This window comes from Lutra lutra, chromosome 7 (assembly GCF_902655055.1).
Source record: "Lutra lutra chromosome 7, mLutLut1.2, whole genome shotgun sequence".
Classification (NCBI taxonomy): Eukaryota; Metazoa; Chordata; class Mammalia; order Carnivora; family Mustelidae; genus Lutra; species Lutra lutra.
In genome coordinates, this window is record NC_062284.1 from 106,707,628 (window position 1) to 106,725,071 (window position 17,444).

Sequence of the window (17,444 nt, forward strand, 5' to 3'; positions counted from 1 at the left end):
TACGTGCATCTTTCTTTGGTATTAGTGAACCATAATAAGAAATGTGTGTCTTCAATTTGGGTATAGTTTTGTGTGATTAAACTTAGGAACAAGCGGTGATGTTCATAAACAGCTTGATTCTGAGCTGCAGATTCAAAGTGATTGCTTCAGAGTCTAAACGAGTTCAGCTGTGTCATAGGAGATTAAACATACTTGGCTGGATTCGGGCTGAATTTTCCAGGGAATGGGTCTCACAGAGCCGTGAAGAAATTTATTGGCCATTTCTGCACACAGCTTCCTCCCGTGCCGTCCCCTGGTCACAGCTGTCCAGGCACATCACAAGCAAGAGGACAGTGTCCGCAGAAGCAGTAACACGTTTGAAAACGAGACTTTACTGATTTTTATTTCAGTTGCCTTAAACGATACTGATATATTTCTTTGGAGCTTTAACCCTCCTAATTGTGAAGTCAAATTTAGGTTTTAGTTCCCATTTAGTTACTTAATACTGATACTATTAACTTGAAAAAATGAAGTCAAGTCACGCTCTGATGATCTGCAGTCCTGAAAGAAAGGGAGTGACCAGATCATGGAGACACAGGGATAAGAGCCAAACCTCCCTTCCCCGCTGCCCCACAAAACCCCAGTCTGTTTCCCAGCCATGCATTCTATCAGAAGTGGTAGCAGGAAGGGAGACTGAGACTAGAATAGCACATGTTCAGAACAGGATGATGGCAAGGGACCAGCAGCCCTGAGGCCATTAAGACTGGAGGATACTTTTAGTACAACTAGGTGATCATGGGCTCAAAGGAATGGAATAGACTTTCTCACAAAGATAAACCTTACTAGCACTCGTGACTGTAATGTCAACTGAGATCTTCCTGAGAGCCTTGCCCTACGGAGTGCGGCCTGTAGACCTGTAGCATCGGCACTGCATGGGAACTAGTCAGAAGTGCAGTGTCTTGGGCTTCCCTGCAGACAGACCAAATCAGAGGCCTCGTTTTAGCAAGAGCCCCAGGACATCCATGTCCGCATTAAAGTTTGGGAAGCTCTGCTCAACAGATCCCAGGTAGTGAGGGTGTAAGCCTCCCACCCGCTCCCTCAAGCACACACTCCACAGCCTCATTTCCAAGTGATGTTGAATCATTTTTAGAACTTAAGTATTTACTCTGAAACAATTGTTCATCTTAGTATCGGGTCTGATTTGATTGTTCCTATTAAATGATTTGGCATAACAAAAAGTGTAGAAGATTCTACTTTTCGGCTTGAGGATTACACAGACTGCCGTGGTTTGATAGTGTCATATTGTCACTAACTTGAGTTGCCAGAATGCTGTATTTAACTGCAGATCCAACCTTCTTTCTATCAAATATAAATAGTAGTGTTTTCATCAGAGTGCAGTTATAGTTATATAACTATAGTTGAACAAGTTAATCTCTACCGAAGATTTCTAAACATTTCTTAAAGCTTTATCTAAATTTTGAAAGAACATTCAGTAGAGGTAACTATTCAGTAGAGGTAAGAATTCTTAGTACTTTTGCTCTATATTTTGGTTTTATAGTAATCCTAGTAATAGATTTATTAGTTGTTTATTTGTATTAAAAGTGATAGTAGCATGTAATCTGTGGACTTGTCTTGCTTGTATCCTAATTAAATCATAGAATTTGAAGAGGTAACTTCAGTTTTCTTTGCATAGAGAAAATCTCTCCTGGCTTTAGAGAAGGAAGAGGAAGAAGAGAGAAGTAAAACTATAGAAAGTTTGAAGACCGCACTAAGGACAAAGCCAATGAGGTAATTCTTTCCTGGATAGCATGTATTCTCTCTCTCTCTCTCTCTTTTTCTTCTTCTGCCCTTTCTTTCTCCCTTCTTTCCTACCCTTCTTTTTTCTTTTTTCTGCAGTAGCCAAACTTTCAAGGAGGTCTTAAAAACCTTCGGTTGAATCATGGGTGAAATATTTTAATCATGGAACATTCAATACATGATTTTCTTCAATTAAAAGATATGCAGACAGCTGTTAAGATGACATAAATTTAAAAAGACAGAGACTTGGGGCGCCTGGGTGGCTCAGTGGGTTAAAGCCTCTGCCTTCGGCTCAGGTCATGATCCCAGGGTTCTGGGATCGAGCCCCGCATCGGGCTCTCTGCTCAGCAGGGAGCCTGCTTCCTCCTCTCTCTCTGCCTGCCTCTCTGCCTGCTTGTGATCTCTGTCTGTCAAATAAATAAATAAAATCTTAAAAAAAAAAAAAAGACAGAGACTAGCAAGTGTTGGTGCAGATGTGAAGAAATCACAGCCCTTGTACATTGCTGGTGGGAATGTAAAATGGTGCAGCCACTTCAGAAAACAGTTGGACAGTTTCTCAGAATTAAACATAGTGTTGCCCTATCACCTGTCAATTCTACTCCTCGATATATAGCTGAGGGAACAGGAATGTTCATGTTAACAGTATTCATAATGACCAAAAAGTAGAAACAACCCAAATTCTATCAGCTGATGAATGGGTAAATAGAAGGTGATCTATCCATACAATGAATTATTATTCAGCTCTAGAAAGGAGTAGACTATTGATACATGCTACAACATGGACGAGCCTTGAAGTTATTTATGCAGAGTGAAAGAAGCCAGATGAAAAAGGAAAGCATATGACATGATTCCATTTCTGTGAAACGTCCAGAAGACACCAATCCATACAGAAAGAAAGACCAAACCATTCAGAGAGAAAAATTACTGGTTTCTTAGGGTTGGGGAGAAGGGGAGATGCTCCTTCGGGGATGACTAGAGTGTTCTGAAATCAGATGATGTCAGTGGTTGCGCAGCTCTGTGAATATCACTGAATTGTACATTTGAAAGTATGAATTTTATGGCATGTGAGTTATGTCTCAATGAAACTATTACTTAAAAATATGAGCAGTCAGCCTCCACTTGTGTATCTCTCACATCTTCATTTTCCATTAGTCTTTAAGGTTTGGTGGAATGTTGGATTCCTTATAGGTACATTTCATTAACATGCGAGCTGTGAATGAAGCCACTTGATTTAACCAGCTGGGCTATATCTGCGTTGTGTCACTGCATGAGATGGCTGGAAAATAAAGATCTCCTTTTCTTTATTTGACTATAAAATGCTAACTAAGAAAAATATATTGATTTATCAAAAATCCTATGCAGTTGTATGACAAAGGTTTTGTACCAATCCTAACTACATCAGTATTTTCCTCTGTGTGTGTGTTTGCATTCTCAGATGTTAATAGGTATCCAAAACTAAGTAAGTTTGGAAATTTCTGGAGTAGTCATATAAACAAGTTATGTTATTTTGGAAGTTTTCAGAGTTTCACGTGTATATGTGCATCGTGAATTTTTCTCATCAGCTTACAGTAAATAAATGCCATGGGTATCAATTAATGTGCCGTAACAAAGGCTCACTTTTGTTTTATTTTAGCAGTTTATTTATTTAGTTTTTTAAGTAGGCTCCAGGCTCATCATGGGGCTTAAACTCATGACACTAAAATCAAGAGTCACATGCTCTGTGGACTGAGCCAGCCAGCTGCCCTTTATTTGTTTTTATATAGGCATTCCCGTAGCATGTCCTACAAAAGAAGGGTTTTGCTACAAAATGTTAGTAATATAGATTATCATTTGACAAGCAAATATCCTGGAGCTTAAGGATGTTCTTTGACTTTCATTGATATGGGTCATTGGTTAACATAAAGGTGTTTAGGAAGTTATAATAACACAGGACTTTTTTTGTTTTTTAAGATTTTGTTTATTCACTTGACAGACAGAGATCACAAGTAGGCAGAGAGGCAGGCAGAGAGAGAGAGAGGAGAAAGCAGGCTCCCCGCTGAGCGGATAGCCCAATGCGGGGCTCGATCCCAGGTCCCTGGGATCATGACCTGAGCCAAAGGCAGAGGCTTTAACCTCCTGAGCCACCCAAGCGCCCCTTAACACAGGACTTTAAGACCACATATTCTGAGTGTCTTCTTGTTCTTGATTTACTGTGGCTCTATGATCCATTCATTGGTTTTGTTTCTTGTATCGGTTGAGATCTGTTTATCTCAAACAGAGATTATTTCACATATCTGGTAGAGCTGACCATTGGGTTTGTGCTGAGGAAGGGGTCAGGAATTCAGAAGACTTTATTCATGAGGTCTTTGATACTGCAGGAACTACATCTTCCTTTCTCCTGTCCGGGCAAAACTTTTCCAGTAAGGGCTATTAGAAAATCACAAAGAGACCTAAGTCTGATCCATTTTAACCTTCTTCTCCTGCCAGGTTTGTAACCAGATTTATCGACTTGGATGGCCTGTCATGTATTCTCAACTTTCTAAAGACCATGGACTACGAGACCTCAGAGTCTCGAATACATACCTCTCTCATTGGATGTATAAAGGCGCTAATGAACAACTCTCAAGGTCGGGCTCATGTCCTGGCCCACTCTGAGAGTATTAATGTGATTGCTCAGAGTCTGAGCACAGAGAACATTAAAACAAAGGTGGCCGTGCTGGAAATCTTGGGCGCCGTGTGCCTGGTTCCTGGGGGCCACAAGAAGGTTCTGCAGGCCATGCTGCACTACCAGAAGTACGCCAGCGAAAGAACCCGCTTTCAGGTGGGCACGCTCACTCTTCACTTTGTCATCCACCCCGACTGACGGGTGCTTTCCTGGCCCTGAAGGGGATCATCACTTAAGATTCCCCTCTGTGGTGATGACTCAAGTGTTTCCTTCCTCTTGGGTTTTAGTACCAGAGTAGAATATGCTTTCAGTCATTGATCAACCTGGGATTTTAGACTTACTGAATTTGAAAATGTGGCCCTGCTTCCTACAACACATCTTTTGAATCCACTAAATGCAGTGTTCCCTGAAATTTCACAGGTTACCATTCCTGATTTAGTATCAGTATAAACAGTGAGATTATGTCACCGTATTTATACTCAAATATAAAAAGCAAGCTAAGTCAAAAGCAGTCTTTTGTACTTTGCGTGCATGTATAAATGGACATAGGAGATGTAGGAATTTTGAAAGTAGTGTTTTGAACATATTTTAAGAAAAATAAAAGGTGGCTTTTCTATAGATCGATGTGATTCTGAGTAAACACAAGATTTAAAACATTTACTTCTGAGTATAAAAATCAATAAAATGAGTGTAAGATTAGTAATGATTCCATCCTTTGTTTTTATGTTTGTATTCTTGGTAGACATTAATTAATGACTTGGATAAAAGCACAGGGCGGTATCGAGATGAAGTGAGTCTCAAGACTGCCATCATGTCCTTCATCAATGCAGTGCTGAGCCAAGGTGCAGGAGTGGTAAGAACCTTCCATACTACTCTTGAAAGCATGTGTTATTAAAGAATAATCTTCTTAAAAAGGTTTTTGTGAGTCCAAAAAGCATAAATATGTGTTTTATCACCCTTTCACTTTCAGGAAAGTTTGGACTTTAGACTTCATCTGCGCTATGAATTTCTGATGTTAGGAATTCAACCTGTAATAGATAAATTAAGGGAACATGAAAATTCAACATTAGATAGGTAAGTCAGATTGGTATCATCTGAGATAGCTCATGCTTTTTTCCTTGTACGTAGTGCCTGTGACTTGCATGTGGCCTTTCTGTAACATAAGGACTTGGCTCCCAAATATTAGTTCAGTGAATGGTGCTTTTGTGTTAAGACTTTGTCAGTGAAAGAAGTAAGACATTGTATAGAGAACTTAATGCGGGATGTGGCATCAGACTGAATCTACGTCCTCGTCCTACCTCCTAACTTGCTATGTATTCTGGTCAAGGTGGTCAATTTTTCTGAATCTTACTGGTTGGTTCCCCCCACCAAGAAATAGTGATAATAATGATGACCACTATCTTTTGTGGGCTGTTATGAAGATTGGCTATAAGACATGGAATCTCTTGGCACCATGAGAGGCATTCTGTGAATGTGAATTTTCATTCTCTTGTTTGTAATCATTTCACTATTTCTAAGCTATCCCACTAGCTAGCTCTCAGACCTTTCCTTCTACTTCCTTCCTTCTACTTCTTCATTCATGCACTCTGAACATGCTCTTCTCCTTGGTAGTCTATGACCATGTCAAAATACTTTTGCCTCAGGGCCTTTGCACTTGCTATTTTCTCAGCATTAAAAGATCTTACCACGGATGTCTAAATTGCTTATTCCCTTCTTCCCTTCAGAGAGAGCTTTATCAGCAGTGTGTGTACACAACTCACATCACCTCCCATCATTCTCTTTTCCCTTTACCCTGATGTACTTATCTTCATAGAACTTATCCTCAGTGTCTAAAATACATAGTAGGGGTTCAGTAAATACTTGAATGAATAAGTGAATGGCATGAGTATTTCTTTGATGGTCTTAATTCATCAGTCAGGCAAGTGCAGATATATGGACTTATTTTTCTTTCTTTCTTTTTCTTTCTTTCTTTCTTTCTTTCTTTCTTTCTTTCTTTCTTTCTTTGTAAGATTTTATTTATTTATTTGACAGAGAGAGAGAGACAGAGATCACAAGTAGGCAGGCAGAGAGAGACGGGGAAGCAGGCTCCCCACTGAGCAGGGAGCCTGATGTGGGGCTCGATCCCAGGACCCTGAGATCATGATCTAAGCCAGAGGCAGAGGCTTAACCCACTGAGCCACCCAGGCGCCCCCAGACTTATTTTTCCATAAGGGAGTCTGTGAGCAGAATCTGGACTTGTTTTTGGATTTGATAAATATTTATTGTCTACTATATACCAGCCATTCTAGGTTTTTAGGTTTGTCTCTTATTGTGATCTCATTTCAGTCAGAGTATGTCTTTTTCCTTTTAACAGTTAAGTAAAGGCATCCAAATTTTGTTGTCTTATTTCTTTTAGAGAAATCTATGAATATTCAGGAAAGGCCTTCGTATTAACGTCCTAATTCCTGCTTGTGTTTGTAGGATATTCTACTTTTAATAGCTTCTCTTTTTTGGATTTCAGACATTTAGATTTTTTTGAAATGCTCCGAAATGAAGATGAACTAGAATTTGCCAAAAGATTTGAACTGGTAGGTATGCTCACAATTATTCTGATTTAATTCATCAGCTCCTAGAATTTCCCTATTGTGTGTTGAGTGGACAAGGACTGGGTATAACCTGCTGCCCACATGGCAGGATTAGCTGGTTGCCTTGGATTTGCTTACCTTGCTTTGCAGATATTGAGGATATCGGCTATTTGACTTAGATTTCTTTTTCATATGGAATAGGTTCACATAGACACAAAAAGTGCGACTCAGATGTTTGAACTGACCAGGAAGAGGCTGACCCATAGCGAAGCTTACCCTCACTTCATGTCCATCCTGCACCACTGCCTCCAAATGCCTTGTGAGTGTGTTTGCGACTTACATGTGTGTTTTCCGAGTGTTTGGACATCATCCAAAGGGCCCTGTCTTCTGAGCAGTACTGATTAGGTCAGGTGCACACCAGGGATTCCATACCTTGGTTTTGTGACAGTCCAGAGTGTCTCCACACAGCTCCAGTGGTGAGCTGTGTCTTGTGACATTCCAAAACTGAAGGGAATTATAACCTAGTTTGATTTTAAAAATAAATATATGCCTCACAACACATTTTGAAAAGGCTAGAAAGTGCCTCTCAATCACATAAGTGATTACTGCATGTCGGAATTCCAGAAACTTTGGGAAGTGCTGGTGCAGATGTAAACATCTCTGATTCTGTGGCCCTGGCGGGTGACCACTATTGAAAAATATTCATCCTAATTTAGAAACAACTTGAAGTATTTTTCTACCATTCTTTTCTTTTTTAGATAAGAGAAGTGGCAACACCGTTCAGTACTGGCTACTACTAGATAGAATTATACAGCAAATAGTTATTCAAAATGACAAAGGACAGGACCCCGACACCACACCTTTGGAAAACTTTAACATTAAGAATGTCGTGCGAATGTAAGTTTCTTATTTTGCGGTCTGTGAGATAATAGTCACCATGTAAGACATTTATTTTTTTCCCTACTTTAAAATAGCAGCTGGGGGAACTGAAATGTTCTAGACGTCAAACATGAGTATATATATCTATATCCGTATATATAGATATATATATGTAATATATCTGAGTAACATCCGGGTTTAAATGGGTTTCAAGCATACTGAGGGCTTTCTGTGCAGTGAACTATTTTTGTACCTAGAGAGCATGTATTTTGGCAGTGGGCCTTTGATGTTTTTTTGTAATGAATACTCCTTTAACTATTATACAGGTTGGTTAATGAAAATGAAGTTAAACAGTGGAAAGAACAAGCAGAAAAGATGAGAAAAGGTAAATAATGAGGCCCCGACAAGAGAAGAGGCCGTGTTACTGGTTAATTGGGCAGCTCTGCCCTCTGTATATTTTAGAAATTTGCGTTAATACTTCTTCCTGACTTTAGTGCATCAAGCAGTCTTTCCTTTTTCCATATCTTAGGGGCATTTTTGCCCTGTTTTCTCTTGAATCGAGCTATTTTAGTTGTCATGCTGATTGCCAAGTATTTTATCCTTTTATTATAATTATGTAAATTTTTTTGGAAGAGCTTGTAGCATTTGGTGTTTGGTATTCATTGATTCAAATTTTCTCAGCTACTGCTCCTTCCAGCCCTCCCTGCCCCGCCCCATAACTGTTCGTTAAGTCACACTAGGTTTTAAGAAATGTAATAAAGAACAGCAGGAATGACCCAGAATTTTAAAAGGGAAACCCAGGCCACTTGGTTTCAGCAGCCCCATTCGCCATGTGACCTTAATTTGGTACCAGTTATAAAAAGAAAAATCATGTAGAAAACCACTGACCGTTGTAGATATATACATTATGAGACTTTCACAGACCAGCTCTTGGTGAGTATTTGAATATGTCTTTGGTATTAACACTCAGCATCAAATGCCAGGAGGGTTGTTTGTGCCTATTGCTGTGCCAGCGCAGAGAAGGGACATAAGTTGCCCTACTTCCTTCAGAATACAACAACTGAAGTTGGCCCTTTTGTAAAAACAGTCCTGTTCCTGGCCTCTGCTCTTTCACTATGCTGGTTAACTGACTTCCTTTTCCTGGTCCAAGTTATTTAGCCACAGCCAGCAAAACACAATAGCGCTCACCCCGATATTTAGTGTGTTGAAAAGAGGGTCCAAGAGATGCCAAAGCATTTCCTTTTCCCTCATCACATTTGTCCTTTTCCATTGAGCAGAAAAGCAGAGCCACCACTGCTAGCAGGAAATACCATGTGTGAAGTACATTTATATTACAGGTTCCTCACGTAAGGAACATTGCTCTCACATAAGCAAGGTTGCCACATACATTTTTTATTAATAGATTCCAGAAACTGTTATAGAAAGAAGAGAAACACTGACTAAGAGGTTGGGGTGAAGAGAGATTATACCAAAGAGAAGATGATCGGTGGGGGGACCTCTAGGGGTGCCCTCTAGAGCATGGGGATTCAAGGGTGCAAGCTGAGGAGAGTATGTAGGACCGAAGCTTTGGAGTCATTCATTTGTTCCGTGGATGCTTGTCTAATGCCTGTATGTATCAGGCACTGCGCTGGGCTCTGGGTGCGTGCGCAGGCAGTGATGTCCTCTTCTCCACTCTTCTTCCTCTGTGAGATGTAGATTACACCCAGCTCACAGAGCTGTTACAAAGATTAAATGACAAAGCAAATAAAGAGGCTCTAATGTAATGCCTGGCACATACGGTTGCACAGTAAACAATAGGGACTGCGGTAGGATTCTCCCCGCTTAGGTGGTACAAGAGATAATGGCCCAGGTCAGTGAGGTCACAGGGAGAGTGTAAAAAAGGAGGTACTATAGATAAAATTAATTCTTTTCTGAAAGCTTCAGGTAGCAAGGATATATTAAAGAGGGCATACTTTGATGAATCGGAGGGTGGAGGCTGTGAGGAGACGGGAAGTTCTCTGGACCTGGAAGGTGGAAATAACTTGGTGTCCTTTGTGGAAAGAAGCCTTTTGGCAGCAGCTTCCCAGACATGGTATTATATCCAAGTCATCTGATGGGCACTTGAAAACCAATTCCTAAGCCCTGTCCCCCCAACCATAGAACAGACTCCCAAAACATTAAAATCTCTCAGGTGGTTCTGACGCACAGCTGGATTTGTCAAAGCTTCATGATCAGTGATCAGAGGCAAGTCTTACAATTGTGGAAGAGGAATGAAGTGGAGGTAGAAGAGGAGACTGGGGTGCAGTGAGGTCATTTTTAGACACATCTCGGAGGAAGTCAGGGGCGCACTCCGCAGAGTGGCAGAAGCGGACTGGTGGTTATCTTGACTCCAAGGCTTTCTAGTGGCTTGACCTCTTCTCTGTGAACTGAGTTGGGAGGACTCAGAAAGTAAGAGACAGAGAAAGCAAGAATTTAAATGTGTTACCAGATTCATAAATAGAGACCAATTCTGTGTAGCTCTCCCCCAGTGGATTATATCTCTAGTGGGATTACTAAATAAAAGGAGTAGGAATCGGGGCCAAGTATTTGAAATAAAAATCTGCAGCCTAAACTTCATTAGGCTTTTTTCCCAAAGCCCTTCACTCCTTTGAGGGTTGGAGTCAGCAGGCATATTGGCAATGTAAATAAGCATTAGGCTAAATTGGATGCCTTATTCCATTAGAGCAGGATTGGAAGTCAGTAAAACTACAGCGGACACCTAATAGTTCTCTCCCCAGATAATGGTGATTCTCACACTCTGCCCTTCAGGTTTTTAATGCTGAGATGATAACATTCGCTTTCACAAGTTTTAAGAATTATTTGTCAGGGGCGCCTGGGTGGCTCAGTGGGTTAAGCCGCTGCCTTCGGCTCGGGTCATGATCTCAGGGTCCTGGGATCAAGTCCCGCATCGGGCTCTCTGCTCAGCGGGGAGCCTGCTTCCCTCCCTCTCTCTCTGCCTGCCTCTCTGTCTACTTGTGATCTCTGTCAAATAAATAAAATCTTTAAAAAAAAAAAAAAGAATTATTTGTCAGAAGCATGAAATACTTCAAGTCCAAGTAGCCTTCTGAGAGGAGAACGGGAGAAGGGACTCTGTGTTGGGACAGACATGGTCTGACATCAGCATGTCCTCACAGAGCAAGATCTTCCCTTTCAGCCCTGTGCTCATTGTACATGAGCCAGCAACCTGGCTAATAAACAGTGGCTTCTCTGGTTCTCATTTCTAATTTGTGAAAAGAGGCCCTTTTAATATTCGTTTTCCCTAGAGTGATTAAAGGGCCATTTTTATGACAGGATCCTGAAGTAAGTACCAACCAGGCCCCATTCTCCTCTGCAAATAGGTGCTCACACTTTAGGGTCTCTTCTGTAGCTAATAATGTTTGTCTAAGGACCCCTCCAAGTACTAACACCACTGAGCCTGTGAGCTGCTCCCTTTGATGGAGAAGAGGAATAATATTTACCTAATAAAGAGCCTCAACAATCATCCGCAGCCAATTTTCTGTTTAGAGAAAGCGCTTCCACTTTGAAGAGTCCCCTGTTTTCATGTCCCGTTATTTTCTGGTGCAGAGCACAATGAATTACAACAGAAATTGGAAAAGAAGGAGCGCGAGTGTGATGCCAAGACCCAAGAGAAGGAAGAGATGATGCAGACCTTAAATAAAATGAAAGAGAAACTTGAAAAGGAGACTAGCGAGCATAAGCAAGTCAAGCAGCAGGTGGCGGATCTCACAGCACAGCTCCATGAGCTCAGCAGGGTGAGTGCGGTGAGGGCCGGGCGGTGGGCCGAGGCCGCACTTACCCTGGAGACCCTCACCTTAGGCAGACAGCTTCTGCCTGGAGGATAAATCCCGGTGATTTATCACCGGGGTCGGAAGACTTGCTGCCTCCGCTATCCCGTGGGTTAGGCAGCAGAGGCGACGTGAGGGTGTGCGTTTCTAATACAGGTCCTCTCATCAGAGCAGAGGGACTCACACTGACTTCTTGAAATGAAAACTGATTTTTTGAAAACCATACCATGATGCTACAAAAAGCGAGATGTATGTGAATGAGCGCTTTACAAATTAGCCCTGAGGTTCCAGATACAAAGGGCTGACTCAGTTGTCCCTGAAGAGCCTAACGCCCATTTGATTTACTGCCCCTGCAAACCCATCTTCTCAGAAGTGTGGATTTCTCTATAACATACATTTTAGGCAAAGTTTCAGACTCTCAGAATCACCTGATGAATTTACTTCTTCCGCTGACCTTTTGTCTTTTTTTTTTTTTTTTTACCTTTTCAGAGAGCCGTCTGTGCTTCAATCCCAGGCGGACCCTCACCTGGAGCCCCAGGGGGGCCCTTTCCTTCCTCTGTACCAGGGTCCCTCGTTCCGCCCCCACCACCTCCACCCCTGCCAGGTGTAATGCTTCCACCTCCGCCCCCTCCCCTTCCTCCAGGCGGCCCTCCCCCTCCCCCGGGGCCACCTCCCTTAGGAGGGATCCTGCCACCTCCTGGTGCTCCACTGGGGCTGGCACTCAAGAAGAAAAACATTCCGCAGCCCACAAATGCCCTGAAATCCTTCAACTGGTCTAAGCTGCCTGAGGTAAGCCCTCTGTTCTAATTTTCCCTCTAAGGGATAGCATTAGCAGCTCACCGTGTCGTGTCCGCAAAGGGAACAGTCCTGGCTGTTAACTGATTTCATTTTCTAGTATGGACTTGGGTTCTCGCTAGCTCAGATATTTACATGATAAAACTGGACTAAATGGCATGTTGTCTGAAGCCAGCCCACTTTGAGCATCTGGTAAAATGAGAAATTGGGGATAGTAGCATTTTGAAAAAAAAAAAAAAATAACCGTGTCTATTCTTTTTGTGTATTAACTATAACTCTAGCACTTATTAACATGTTTGCAGAATAAACTAGAAGGAACAGTATGGACTGAAATTGATGATACAAAAGTCTTCAAAATTCTAGATCTTGAAGACCTGGAAAGAACATTCTCTGCCTACCAAAGACAGCAGGTAACAACACGTGCTCTCCAAGATGCTAAAAGAATAAAAAAAAATCATCCTTGTGCCTGGTCCCTGGGCCATCCATCTGTCACCCCATGATGTGATAGGCATCTTAGTTCTAGGCTGTTGGGTCTACCCTGGTATGTTCCTGCCAAGCAGCGTGGTGTGTGTGTGTCCACATATGTGTCTAGGTGCCCGTCAGTTGTGTGTGTGAACATGTTGAAACTCATACCCTGGTGTGTGTTCAAGACCTTATCTCCTTTGGTGGAGGCAGTTCTTAAGACTTGTTATTATTATCACTTGTACTTAGTCCAGAAGGGTCACCAGGAGAAAATAGTACTAGGAGAGCTACCTAACTTGTATTGTCCCCTCACGAGGTGTGTTTCTCAAGCCATTTTAGTATATCTGGCTTTTAAATATATGTATCAAGTGGTTATTATCAGAAGTGGACTGCTCTGAAGTAGGTGGAACTTTTAGAAGTGCAGAAGTTTGTAAATAACTCTAACTTGGCAGCTAGCTAGAACCTTGGAGAAGAATTCTGACTGTATGTCATGAACCAGATAGACTCAGAAGTGGGGCTGGGAAGGCGGAGCTAGTTGGTAGATGGTACTGATAGAGAGGACCAGAGAAGCTTCTGAAACATGAGCAAAGCATTTGTGATACTAGTGAGAATACTAGTGGTATGTGGTGCTTGCTGGCTGGCTGTGTTGATGTGACCAGGTAGCAAGCATGATGCCGTAAGCCCCAGTCCCATCTGGTGGTACCTCTTACTCCTAGAGATGGCATCTTAGTAGATCCTCCTAACAGAAGACCAGAAGAGGTCACAGCAAGGTGGCTGGGTACAAAGAATTTCAGAAGAACAAGGAACAAGTGGAGTAGGGTCCCAGTCAGACACCTGGGAAGGGCTACATTGTGTCCTGGAGCATGAGCAGGAAGATTCTTCAGGGTGACCAAAGAGATTCTGCGGAGAGCAGAACAGGTCTTGCTAGGAACGCACGGATGACAGGCATCTGCATAGGGGCTTTCCTTGGGCTTTGCTGGGAGGTCTTTAATGCCTGCAGGAATCATGCCCAGGCAGGGTGGGGGGCATCCTCAGACAAGCTGTGCACTTCCTAGTCTGCTTAGGCAGGGCCTGGTTCCCAAGGAAAAGTGTCTCAGAACAGAATAAGCAAGCATCAGGAGAAGATGGGCTGAGGCTGGGGAGAAGAAAAGCTGACACATTTTTATTTCAAAACCTTTGATGCATCTGAACTTGAAAAGGTAGTGTATGCCTTTTAGTCAGACTATTTCACCAAGAGGGAAAGCTTCTCTGTAGTGCATTTTATGCTATGCCAGTAGAGTATAAAAATGCAGATGGTTGTCTATTATGGTAGCATGACCCTAAAACAGGAGCCCTCAGCTGGGACCTCCCTCCCTCCCCCATAAGTATGAAGCAGTTGTACACACAAAATAAAGGAAAACAAAGAAAAAAAACGATAAGACATGCCCAGTAGCTTTCAAAGGACAACCAAAGGGTATGTTTTCGGGCCCTCGAATGGCAGGTGCTTGGATCAGGCTTGTTCCTGATTGGCTGAGATGGGCCTCCTCTCTCTGGCTCTCTCTGCTGACCCAGGAAGGTGTTCTCTGGGTGACATTTTAGCAAATTTCCTGTTAGATTCAAATGATCTTCTGACCTCATTGCACATCCAATTGATTTCCCACTTCAGTTTTAGTCAGTATTACTGGCCCATTCTGGATGCCTAAGATGAAGGTTTGGGAATTCAGAAAAGTAAATTAAAGGAAGGGAAAACAGCAGTTATTCCAAATGCTGCTGTTCAAGTCTGAGCATGTAGGCTGCACTTATTATGAGAGCAGGTGGTTAGAAGACCCAAGTTTGCAAGACTCGTCATTAACAGGCTTTCAACAGAAGGTGCAGAAGGATGCCGCCAAAGTGCTCTGGGACAAATACATGGACAGTTCTCAAGAGCTCTGGGAGATGGGGTTGTAGAAAGCCTAGCAGTTGGGTAATTGTCTCCTAGCAACCAGTTGCTGTTTAAGTAATCAGTAGTCATTCCTGTCAGTATAGACCAGAACATTTCAGTTGTACTTAACACTAAGTAGACTGGTAAGTAGAATCATTTGTGACATTTTCAATAGCACTTCCTGGAAAAAAAATTTCAACACACTTGGCTCAGCTTAATTGAAGTCTGTTTCCCCTCTTGGTGCAAGAATTTGAGATGAGATTTTTAAACCATAGATATATTTCCCAAATGAAGGTAATTCAAGCCATTTTATTGAGTTTATTACATGTTGAGAGACCAAAAAAAAAAAAAAAAATCTAACAATGCAGACATTCTAGTAGAAATATGTAGGACAGAGTAAAGGAAATGGGGTATCTGTCATTGTGTGTTCCCTAGTCTCCTATCTAATGGCAATGTCTAAGACCCGTGCATTTTCATTTTAATCTTGGCAGTGCACTATGTAATTATCATCACACTTGAACTGCTCTCTTTTCCACTCCCAAGTGAATACTGGGAGCCTATTTTTTTCTATGGTATCTCCTCTTTCTTCTCTCCAGTTATAAAACCCTGGTCAGATTGCCTGAACTTCAGCCAGTTGCTTGAGCAAGTCAGTTTCTCAGGCAGAAGAACACTTGAATGCCATTACTTGCATGCCTGTAACAAGAACACTACATAGAGTAAGATTTTGAACAAAATCTCAAATATGAGATTAGTATAATTTAGGTGAACACTGATTTTTGATATTTAGGAGAGATTTTATATATGTACACATACACAAAAAATGCCCAATTGATCTGAGAAATATTTTATCATTAAAATCAAAATGTATTTATAATGTCTGCTTTGTATATGAAATACTTCAAAGGTTACAGATGTATCAAACTGTTACACAGGTGTACGAAGCAACTTGCCACATAAAAGCAAAGTGGAGGACAATCTGCAAACAACCATAATATAGACTAAAAAATGACAATATTAAGTATCTATTACATTTTTGGTTCTGAATACGAAATACATAGTCCCAGTCTCATCAACCCCAAAATTTAATTCTTGAGGCACTCTTATACTTACTTTTTTATTTAACCCTCATGCCAGCTCTATGAGGTATTATTCCTATCTCACCAATAAGTAGAAATAGGGCTTAGTTTATATTCAGTGTCTGAACAGGTGGCACAGCCAGGTTACAAAGTGGCGTAAATTCTCAGTTTCACTTGGTTCTTACGCAGTGCTCTTGTTGGTAATGAAAGTCAGGCTTTGTAAAGGATTGTCTGTAATTGCAGTTTTAAGAATAAGACCATTTCTATTCAGGATTTTTTTTTTTTTCACTGTGGATAGCAAAGGTGTGCAGAGCTGATTACGTAGGCTTATGTGCCCCATGAAATGGAATAGCAGGCAGTTATTCCCCTGCTTACATTCCAGAAGTTCATTTGAAAATCAATTTCTTGAACCTCAGAACCTTATTTTCTCATTGAAACTGTATTATGCGTGATTTCCAGGCCAAACACAAAAGACTTATTTTAATACACAATGTGCATTGCATAGTCGTACTGTTTCAGATAGAGTTAAACAATATTCATTTTGGTTTTGTGGGAAATTTTCCTGTTGAGATGTTATAAATTCATTCTCCCTCTCTGTGGAGTTGGGTAGAGGAAAGTGAATGTCCCATTTACCTAAAGGGAGTCATATCTTTGTAGAGATAAATTAATAGCTCGTATCTCCATTCCTTCTCAGTTCTTTGCCTGAGGACACTCCTTTAGCAGCATGTAGTATAACAATGAAAGCCTCTCTGCTCTGATTTAGGGAAAAAAGGATAACTGTTATCCCAAGCTCCTGAATCTGACCTCTCCTGCTAATATGTAATATACAAGTCATTCTTGGGCTCCCATTTGGAACATTCAATGCTATCTTCTCATTTTTTTAAATATAAATGATCAAAGAATTTTTCTTTCTTTTTACATTTTCATTATTCTGTAGATCTAGAATTTACATTGAAAAATTATGAATTAGGATATTTATTTCAATAATCTTGGCCCTTAGCCACAGCACATATAGAAAGAACATTATGAATGATGGTTTTTCTTAAACCCAAGTAAAAGGTAGAGACTCTGTAATTGACTCCATGGTAAGAGTTAATTAAAGGCAAGGTTTTGTACAAATAGTATATATTTCTATGAATAGTTTGCATTTTTCTAGAGAGGGGTCCCTAGCTTTTATCAGATTTACAAAGGGACCTCAACCTCAAAAAGATTAAGAACCATTCAGGTAAGGATTATTATTATCTGTGAAGTGTTGAAGCATCCTGCCATTGCAGAACTTTATCTTTAAGAATCTGTCAGCATTGGTTCCTGAAAATGCAAGTCCCAGCTTTCTGTTTCCCAAAGGCCTACACCAAAAATCATCTGAAAAAATCAGACATCCTATTAGGTAGAACCAAATATAGGTGATTTTATGGTGTTTGGCCCAAGCCAATTAGGGAATAATTTAGAAGTTTCAAGAAGAATGGTAACTTACTTGAAAGAGGCCTGGAAACATCATTATTTTTAACATACCGTATCTAATAAGCTTTGTGATTTTATTTAAAA

The 17,444-nt window shown here is 41.1% G+C and overlaps 1 protein-coding gene across 3 annotated transcripts in view; it reads left to right on the forward strand.

Moving 5' to 3' along the window:
- The window catches only part of DAAM1 (dishevelled associated activator of morphogenesis 1), a 165,461-nt gene that overhangs the window by 113,148 nt on the left and 34,869 nt on the right, over positions 1-17,444 (forward strand). For all 3 annotated transcript variants that reach the window (XM_047737013.1, XM_047737014.1, XM_047737015.1), the window contains exons 5-15: positions 1,673-1,767; positions 4,243-4,576; positions 5,163-5,273; positions 5,391-5,494; positions 6,921-6,987; positions 7,186-7,303; positions 7,743-7,881; positions 8,190-8,248; positions 11,446-11,633; positions 12,156-12,455; positions 12,764-12,871. In XM_047737013.1, the coding sequence (XP_047592969.1) occupies positions 1,673-1,767; positions 4,243-4,576; positions 5,163-5,273; positions 5,391-5,494; positions 6,921-6,987; positions 7,186-7,303; positions 7,743-7,881; positions 8,190-8,248; positions 11,446-11,633; positions 12,156-12,455; positions 12,764-12,871 (1,623 nt within the window). The remainder of the gene's footprint in view (positions 1-1,672; positions 1,768-4,242; positions 4,577-5,162; positions 5,274-5,390; positions 5,495-6,920; positions 6,988-7,185; positions 7,304-7,742; positions 7,882-8,189; positions 8,249-11,445; positions 11,634-12,155; positions 12,456-12,763; positions 12,872-17,444) is intronic.